The sequence below is a fragment of the Haliaeetus albicilla genome, chromosome 6, assembly GCF_947461875.1.
Source record: "Haliaeetus albicilla chromosome 6, bHalAlb1.1, whole genome shotgun sequence".
Taxonomy (NCBI): Eukaryota; Metazoa; Chordata; class Aves; order Accipitriformes; family Accipitridae; genus Haliaeetus; species Haliaeetus albicilla.
In genome coordinates, this window is record NC_091488.1 from 41,152,494 (window position 1) to 41,161,703 (window position 9,210).

Consider the following 9,210-nt stretch of genomic DNA (forward strand, 5'->3'; position numbering starts at 1 on the left):
TGGATTTCTAAATTCACAAAACCTCCAAAAAAACCAGAATTCATCAGGTTGGTTTGAGGACATTGCGACATGTTTGTGGGTAAGCTAGGAACCAAACAGAAGAAACACTTCTGTTGTGTTGTTTTTCTTGCTCTGCGTGGAATAAAAACCTATATACATTTAAGTTCAAAGCTTGCCTCGGAGCGGCTTTGACTGAATCACGTGATTCTTTTCTGTAGTTTGAAGCAGTTGTCCTGGGGTTCCAGTGCAAGCGTTTGTGGATATTTCTCGGTACGATGGTTTCAGATTTACACTGTGCAGTGACACAGCGATCATTGTGAACCGTAATTCTGTAGTTAAGGTTCCCTATTCCATTTATCTGCATTTAAAGGGGAGCAGTGTTCCTCCCACCTGGAGTGCTGGCTGCATTACACTTGCACCTCTGTCGCTCATTTCTTTTTTTCAGCTTCCCTCCCTTTATTCTTTTCTTGCCATCTTTGGAGAGAGAAGTTCCTTCCTCTGCAGTCCTGGCTCCCAGTCAGAGGGACACAGAGCGCTTCCTCTTCCTAGTGGCATACTCCCCCGCAGCAAAATTGGATAAGGAGTGGCTCAGGCGACTGTCCAGAGTATCAGAGTTGCTGCTGCTGCTGCTGATTTTGACCCGTGGGCACAGGCACCGGAGCATGGCTCTGCGGATGTAGTTGTCAAAGCAATAGTAAATGAAAGGGTTGGCACAGCTATTGGCAAAAGCAAAAGGGCTGCTCACCTTCATGCCCAGCTGGGCAACCATGTTGGGAAAACAGTCAGGCTGCTTCAGGAGTCCCAAAAGGATGGCCATAAGCTTGAAAATATTGAAGGGAACCCAGGAGATAACAAAAGCCGCCACTACAATGAAGACAATCTTGATGGATTTTCTCAGTTTCTTATCGTGTTTCCCAGCTCTCTGATAATGTACACAGAGTCTCCTGGTGATAGAGTAGTAAAAGGTTAAGATACTCAACAGTGGGAAGAAGAAGGCCAGGATTAAAAGCATCAGTGAGACGATCTGTTTGGTTTCTGTCACGGCTTTGTCTGTGCAGTAAGTCTTTCCATATTGCTTCTTCAGTTCTCTGGACAGGAGGGTTGGCATCCCTAAGCAGCAGGATAATAACCAGACACAGATGCAGAGTCCACTGGAATAGGATCTTGTTCTGACGCGTCTAGCGATAGAGGGATGCATGATAGCAAGGTACCGGTCAGCACTCATACAAGTCAGGAGGAGGATGCTGCAGTACATGTTGACTGAGATGACATAGGAACTAGCCTTACAGAGGAAAGATCCTACCCTCCAGCTCTCGTCCGACACCTCCTTGTCCACCCAGAATGGCAGCGTGGTGAGGAAGATGAAGTCAGATGCAGCGAGGTTGATGATAAAGACATCGATCAGCCTTTGGACCCGTTGCTTGAAGACCAAGGCTACTATCAGGATAGAGTTGCCGGCGATGCCCACCAGGAACACAGCAGTGTACAGGATAGGGAGGAAAGTAGACATATGTTGCAGATGCTGATACTGGCAGTTGTCATCGTAGTAGTAGTCATAGTTGAAAGTGACTGTAGTCACGGGCGAAAGCTGGGTGAGTTCCATTTCTGGACAAGCTGTCCTCATCCCTGCTCTGAGGCAGGCTCTGAGCTCCCCCTACCCTTCCCCTCAAGGTCGTCTTTAAAAACGTGTTAGCAAGTGAGGGGGGAGGAATGGGGGGAGGGAGGAGGAGAAAAGCGGTTTTTGAGGGGTAATTATATACTTTTAGCCAATCGCATAGGCAACGGACAAGCAACAAGAGTCTCTGATTAGTCAAAACCCTGTCTTCAGAATAAACACTTGCTGCTTTTTTTAAAATCAGGTTTAGTTTTACTGATTTTATCTTCATTTTGCATTTGCCTGTATAAGCAAACCAGGTTTGGGTTTTGCTTTTACTTTGGGGGGAGGGAAGGTAGTTTTGAAGATTCTAAACTTTTTGAGGGCAGGATATTGTTAGTTTGCAGAGGTTTGAGATTGTACCAGCTCAGAAGTTGTCAGAGAACAGTGAATTCAGGTGCCATATTCTTTATCTTTACTCAAAACAGTCTGTATAAATTGCCGTTCGGGGCAAGTTCAACTTTCCTGAGGCTTGGAGGTTTTTACTTTCTTTGTCCATTTATGATTGTTGTTTTCTGTTGAGAGTAATTCTCTCATACAAAAATATTTAGGGGAAAACATTTACCATCTCCATTCTGCCCTGTTGTTAGTTGTTCTGTATCAGTCTCAGGCCCTCCACGGCTCTGCCAGTGCCCCCCCTCCTGCCCTGCAGTTCCTCCAGCTACCCTAGCCCTGGGCTCCCCACACCCAGCTTTATGAATGTATTACAAACTTAGAGGACAGTTTTCCAGTGTGTCATACATTCTTCTGCAATTTGAAACTTGACATGATGTTCCCATCCCCACACAGGCTTCCTTATCGGCCACAGTCCTGGTGTCCAGAGCCGTGGTTTGTTCCCTCTCCTTCTGACTGCGCAGCCCGCACGGCTATTGAGCTGTTATATACACTGCTCGCTTCTTTCAAAGAGCTCTGACTTCCTTCATCTTTCATTTGCAATATCAATATCACTCCAGCTGTGGCTTACCTTACAGACGGCCTTTCAACGTTGCATAAATCGAATGAAAATTCTCACTTTTTAAACTACCAAATTCATTACAGCTTTGTCACTGCATACTAATTTGAAACTTCTGCTACTGGTCTTCATCATCCTTCCTCTCTTCTGCAGATAAATTCATTTTCTTCTTCCCCTCCCTCCCACCTGTGTGTTCACAGACCAGGCGTGTCTTCAGGATTCTCAAAGCTTTGAGCAAATTGCTTACTGGAGCATGTTCAAGCCCCGGGCAGACAGATCGCATCTTATGTATGTTGAGCAACTCCAAATTGCATGGACAGCAAATTAGTCCCTCCAGTGCACTCTGGATTCACTCATATTCACTCTGCCAGTGCTCAGGTTATGTGCTCCTGTGCGGCAGGAATGTGGTAGACTTCCAAGCACCTGGAAAAGCAGCCAGCTGCTATTAAACAACTGGCTACTGGATCAAGGGATAGTTAAGTGAGCACTCTCTCTTGTGTAGATAAGCTGATGTCTAATAAGGAGCTAGTTATATACAACTGCCGTCCTGTCAGTAGGGCACTAGTGGACTCTAGCTGACTATTTTTCATGGAATGTGTAAGGATTTAATTATCTCGGTGAGTGTAATTCAGCCATCACAAACTCTGGAAAAAGATCAAGGTGTATTAAAACACTCTGGCTTAGATTACAGATTTGTATGCCACAGATGTAAGTATGAACCTGTAAGGAAGGACAGGCTAAAAAAGATTACAAAAGATATACCTACTTTTCAGCTAAGAGCTGTGTAAAAATGCCCAATTATCTTACAGTTTACAGAAATTATTTTTGATGGATTCAGTGCAGCGGTGAGTTTAGTGTCATCTTTGCTTATTTCTGCTTCAAGGAAATGTGTTTCAGGTTTCTTTCTTCCAAGAAGCTCTGGGAAATAGAGGCGTTCTCCTTCCATCAGTACTAGAGTGGAAGATCAGCTGAACGCTACGGTCTGTGGTATAATAGTTCTTCCTCTCTTGCAAAGATGGACCTGCATGTTATTTTACTCTGCACTTAGATCCTAACAGCTTACAAGCAGTTGCAAACTTTAGAAATCAGGCACAGACTTCTCTCCCTCCATCTCACACCACTACATACTCCTTGAAACTTACTCCTTCCCTCTCCCCATCCCAGAGAAGAGAAGAAAGTGAGTAACTTTTTAAAAAGCTTAATGGAACCATAAAGACAAGCATATGCCCATGTATTCTTGTGTTTGTAGTTCCTCACTTTGTTGTCTCCCTGTAGTTTAATAGCCTTACTTATTAAATAAAAAAAATAAGTTTTTCTGACTGGGATCAACTCTGTTCTCTTGAATTTGCTCTGTATTTCTTGAATGCTCTAGACTTGTGGTTGTCACTGTGTGTTGCCATATTACAGATGTGACACTTCCTTATGTGGACAGATTTGCAAAGATAATATGAAGCATTATAATGAATAATGAAGCAATTTGTAATTATCCGAGTGAAGCAGTAGCAGGCGTATTTGTCAGTAGTCTGTAAGCTTTGTGGGTTTTTTATGTGGTATTGATTCACTTAGGGCGTCATGTAGGGTCTTACTCTTCCCAGAGCTCATTTCCCTGAGGTAGAGCCAAGCTTTCAAAAATACTCAGCACGTGGAAATTCCCCTGATAATACTTCTGCATAGATATTCCAGAAAGCTCAGCACGTGATGTGCTAAGATCCAAGAGATGAGGTGAGATGTTTTGTCACCAGGAGGACAGCCTCCACCCTCTCCTCACCCCGCTCCTAGATTTCCACAGCACTTTCCTCCTCCCAGACCTTGCCAGATACATGTAAGCCCTGTTCCCAAACAAAATTTTCTGCTGAAGCAACAGCTACTGGCTTTGCTTGGGTGTATGTTCCTCCAGTCGGGATACCCATCTTGTCCCAGCCCTTGACGGAGCTCTGAAAAAATGCTGCCACTGGGTGCTGAGTAGTTTTGAACCTGAGAGTGAACCTACAGCTTTTGTAACCACACGCTTGCGGCAGATACAGTAATCGTGGCCATGCATTTCGCCATTTCTGCTTCAGAGCATGTGTTTTTCTCCTGGTCCTGCCTTTCTCAAATGCACTTCAAAGTCTGTTGTGTCAGTGTTTGTACCACTCCTTAAATCTTCCTCATAGGAAATGCTGAGGTATTTCCAACAGCAGCAAGGGAAGAGATTTCATGTCTTTGTTCACAGTTCTGTAATGCTTGTGATACATGTATTATGGTGGCCTTCTAAATTTGTGGCAAAATCAGTAAAAGAGATGCACAGCAGAACTATCTGCACAGGAAATATGCAGGGTTGTTGATTTAGTTTGTTACATAAACCCCCACCCTTACAAATTTCTGCAATTGAAGCATTTTTGGTAGTGAGGTTTGGTTTGGGGTTTTTTGAATTTTTTTACATTCTCTATTTTACTGATCGTTTAAATGTGGTTTTATTCCAACTTGTACATGTGCTTTTATATAAGCCCAGGCATCTAGATAAAATAAGCTATGTTTCTGGAAATTATTAATGATGATAAATGCTGAGAAGGAACAGAGGTTCATTTGGCTGTAAAAGAAAGTGTAGTAGTTTCCAAATGATTGTGCTTCAAAAACTTTGTGTAAGGAATAGAGATTTGCAGACCTAATTAAAACAAAAAAACAAAAACAAAACAAAAAAACCCCCACCAAATTGGCTGAAACTGCCCCTACTATGCTATAACCTAAGTAAAGGCAGGCTCAGAGGTAACCAGATGAATGCTAACCAACAGAATTTTCACCCCTGAACAAAGAGGAGAGGGTAGAACTGATTCAGGTAAAACTGTGGGCACTGAGACAATGCATTGGGGTAGGCTGGAATAGTTTCATACTGAGAGCAGTGGTCTACAAAGTGCGGTGCGAGAAGAAAATAATTTTCGTACACTTAATGAAATGAATATTTTACAAATAGTGTTTATTTCCTCTTTAGCTCATCCTTTTTTAATTTATATCTTTGTTTATGTTTTATAATATACATAATATATTAGTACAGTAGTACCTGTATATAATTTAAAAAAAAAAATCATAGGAGTGCATGCTCAAAAAATTTTACTGATGGGTGCACAATAAAAAGGTTTGGAGACCACTAACTTAGAGGACAAGTGGGTGTCATTAAAGTGAACCTGTGCTATTCATCATATGTGGAAGAAGCACATCTAGAAGGTCTTCTCTGTGTGAAAATTATAATCAGGGTAGGGTTTTCTTAGCCTACTGTGTTCAGTGCCACAGATAGAAAAATACAGAAGGCAGAAATTAAATCAGGGAGACTGTATAAAGGGGTCTGGGGGGAATCCGTGGGATTTTCTGCTCATTCTGGCTGTGTGAAATGCTCATAGATGGTGCCCAAACCACAAAAACTAAAACTGTCCTTTTTATTATTAGAGAATATTTGGTGGGAGAGGCAATATCATGTAGTAAATTAACTAGTATTGGAAGAAACGGGCAGACTTTTGAACACCTTTTCTAGGTCTAAATCAGTAACTCCTGAAGCGAATGTGATACATGAAGAAGGTTTTTTCATTTGTCATTTCTCATTCTGTATCAACTTCATTTAATACAGATGGTGTTGCCTCCTACAAATGTTTACTTATTTCCTCAGACTGTGGGAGCTAAAATGACACAAATTTTGTATGACACAAATTTTTTGCAACATACTAGGGTTTTGTTTGTTTGTTTTGTTTGCAGCACTCTGATATTAAACTCTCTGTCAGTGTCTGAGAACTTCTGTTAGTGCTACTAACTAATGCAGATGATCCAGGTCTGCTGTTGAAAAAACTTCAGTTTTGCAAAAAGCAGGAACAGCATTTAAGCTATAGCCATCAGCATTATTCCCTTTGTGCTTTCACATGCAAACTGCCACAGTTTCTGCACAGTAAAACAAACTTTTACTTTGAAAACCTTCCCAAATGATCCTGTTCTGTAGCTAAGCTGATCAACCAGTGGTTCTGCTGAGGCACACTGAGGAGGTGTGAAGAGAAAATGAAAAAAAATGGGTGTTAGCAATGAATAACTCTGTGCGTTCATTTGTAACGTTTTTATTGGGTTACTCGTATTATATTGAGGGTTATTTTTCCAGGAAAAAAAAATCCAGGTGAAATCTGTAGAGAGTATTTGAAATTAAATAAATAAAATGAAAACACATCTCTTCCCTCTGGCAATTTTCAAGCAGCTGCACACATCATATTGATCAGGGCAGATTATGTAGAAGAGGCCACTGTAGTCTAATTCAATGATGGAAGCAGTAATGGCTGCAAAATTTTCCAGAATTGATTCTCATTTTTATGAGATGAGATCTTTTAGGAAAAAAAACCTATAGACTTGCCAGTGTTAGATAATTCACTACTATTTACAGTAAATGGTTCCAATTCTGCTTATCCCATGGTTTAGAATACAAAGGTGGTTTTTTTTATTGTAATGTTTTGTAGCTTCAACTTCTGATAGTTTTGCCAGGCATACTGAAAAAACTGTTACTGATTTTTTTTTGTTCCCTATTGCCATTACATGTATTTTATGGTCTTGCAACTCCTTAGCTCTCTTTCCAGTAAATTAAATTGACTGACCTTCTGTGATATATTTCACTAAGAGAGGTTTTCTAATTGCTCAGTGATTTTCATGTCCCTTTTCAGGTTTCTCCCTGCTTTATCAACATGTCAAAAGTAGACATGCTATTTCAGCAGCCAGCAGCAACTCTAGAAGTGATACAACTTCTTTCCTCGTTGTGATTGCTCTGTTCATACATCTGAGGTTGCAGAAAAGTTGAGGTTTTTGGCCACAGCACCATCTGGGCAGTTGGTAATCCACCATGACCTGTTTGTCCTTTCCATTTTGTGCTTCCCAGGATAAAGTTTTATGTCAGCTAAGTATAGCCTCCACTCTTTGCTTTTAAATGAATGAGATCATTGATGACCTTATTGAAATGCAAGTTTGCTTGCCCCGGCTGAAAAATGATCAGGTCACCCTGTACCAGTGCCCTCTCCATGTCATTATTTACCCTTCCTTCAGGCCTTGTGTCATCTGTGAAGTTTATCAGCAATACTCTGCTTTCTTCCAGGCTATTGATAAAGATGTTAAATATTTTGGAGTCTAGCATAAATCCCAGTCAGGCCCTAAAATACATCCTTGCAGACAATTACCTTATGAAGTGTTGGCGAGACAGTTCCATGATCTGGAAAGGTGGGGTGTATAGGCAGAGGTTTCTTAATTAAATATAATTTCTAATTATTTTTTTAAACAAAAATTTTTTTCTTGTCTCACCAAGTCAGAGAAGTTTCTTATATCCCTGGTCTCACCTTTGCTGTCCTACCTTCTTACCTGACTGCAAAAATGCTTCCTGGCTGCTCTGGGAGAAGAGTTGGTTGGAATCGTTCCCCAGAAATCCTCAGAGATGTGAAAACTTTGGGCATGATTCTGTTTTTTTCTGAGTATTTGTTTGCTAGTTTGGAGGTTGGTGAAATCAAAACTGGGTGTGGTGGTCTCTCAGCCAGAGGAGTTGTCAACCGCTTTTAAGAGTCCTCTTGTAATTTGCATGGGTATGTGTATCAGGGATGGGGGGAAATGTCCAATTTGGAGCGTGGAGCCAGTGTTGCCGATTTTTTTCAATTTTTACTAAATCTTTTTTTTTTCCTTACTTGGTGTTTTCTCAAGTCGCTCAGCCAGGATATCATGTCACCATTTTTACAAGCAATCAAGCAAAAAAGAAAGAAACATGAGCCTTATGGCCGCAGGGGGAGACCAAATAATTGAAATTGCAGAAACGGGAGTTTGCGAAGTGTGATTTTGTGTTTCTGTAAAAACTCACAGCTGTTACAGCAGGTAGAGGACGTTGGGACCACGACTCCAGCTCCATCCCAAGCACCCGTGTCTCGCAGGTGTGCAATTTCGGCATTAATCGGCGCTGCGCCTCACGCCAGACGAGGTCGGTGAGGGGCGCGGCGCTGAGGTGTGGAGGTGCGGGGCTGGGCCACAGCAGTATGAGCCAAGCCGGACCTGTGTCAGCGGCGGGGTCCCGCTTTGGGGCCCGCAAGTGTCGGCGGGGTGACGGGCACCGGGCGCCCAGCGGACACACCGGTGGCCGAGGGGAGGAGGCGAGGTGGGTTGCCCGGCGGCGGGCGTCGAAAGGTGAGGGCGGGCGGCCCCGCAGGCGGCGGGAGACTACAGCTCCCAGCAGGCACCGCGGCGGTGGCGCAGGGGCGGGGGCGAAGTGAAGAACTACAACTCCCATGGTGCCTTTCGGCCGGCGAGCCGCAGCCGTTCTGGGAAGGGGCGGGAGAACTACATCCCCCAGCGTGCCCCGCGCGGCGGAGAGGGGCGGGGCGCTGCCCTGGCCCCTGGCGCGGCGGGGCGGAAGCGGCGCGGCGGGGCCGGGCAGGGGGTGCGAGGCGGCGCGGTTGTAGCCGTTGAAGGGGTGGTTGCAGCCGTTGAAGGGGCGGTTGCTGAGGGCGGGGGGGGGGGGTCGAGGCGTTCTCGTCGGGTTTGCTGCCTGCGAACGGGCCCCGCCGGGCGGTTGCGCCCCCTCAGGAGGGCTCTCGCCTGAGAGGCCGGGGCGGTCGGGCTGGCCCCTGCCTTG

The 9,210-nt window shown here is 44.0% G+C and overlaps 1 protein-coding gene across 1 annotated transcript; it reads right to left on the minus strand.

The window, feature by feature from the left end:
- Positions 1–517: 517 nt before the first annotated feature.
- On the minus strand, positions 518–1,703 carry GPR15 (G protein-coupled receptor 15). The gene has a single exon (XM_009928016.2). The coding sequence runs from the start codon at positions 1,622–1,624 to the stop codon at positions 518–520; it is 1,107 nt and encodes a 368-aa protein (XP_009926318.1). The 5' UTR covers positions 1,625–1,703.
- Between the last annotated feature and the right edge of the window lie 7,507 nt (positions 1,704–9,210).

Excerpts from the sequence above, each read along its gene's own strand:
- GPR15 (XM_009928016.2), bottom strand. The coding sequence starts at position 1,624 with ATGAGGACAGCTTGTCCAGAAATGGAACTCACCCAGCTTTCGCCCGTG.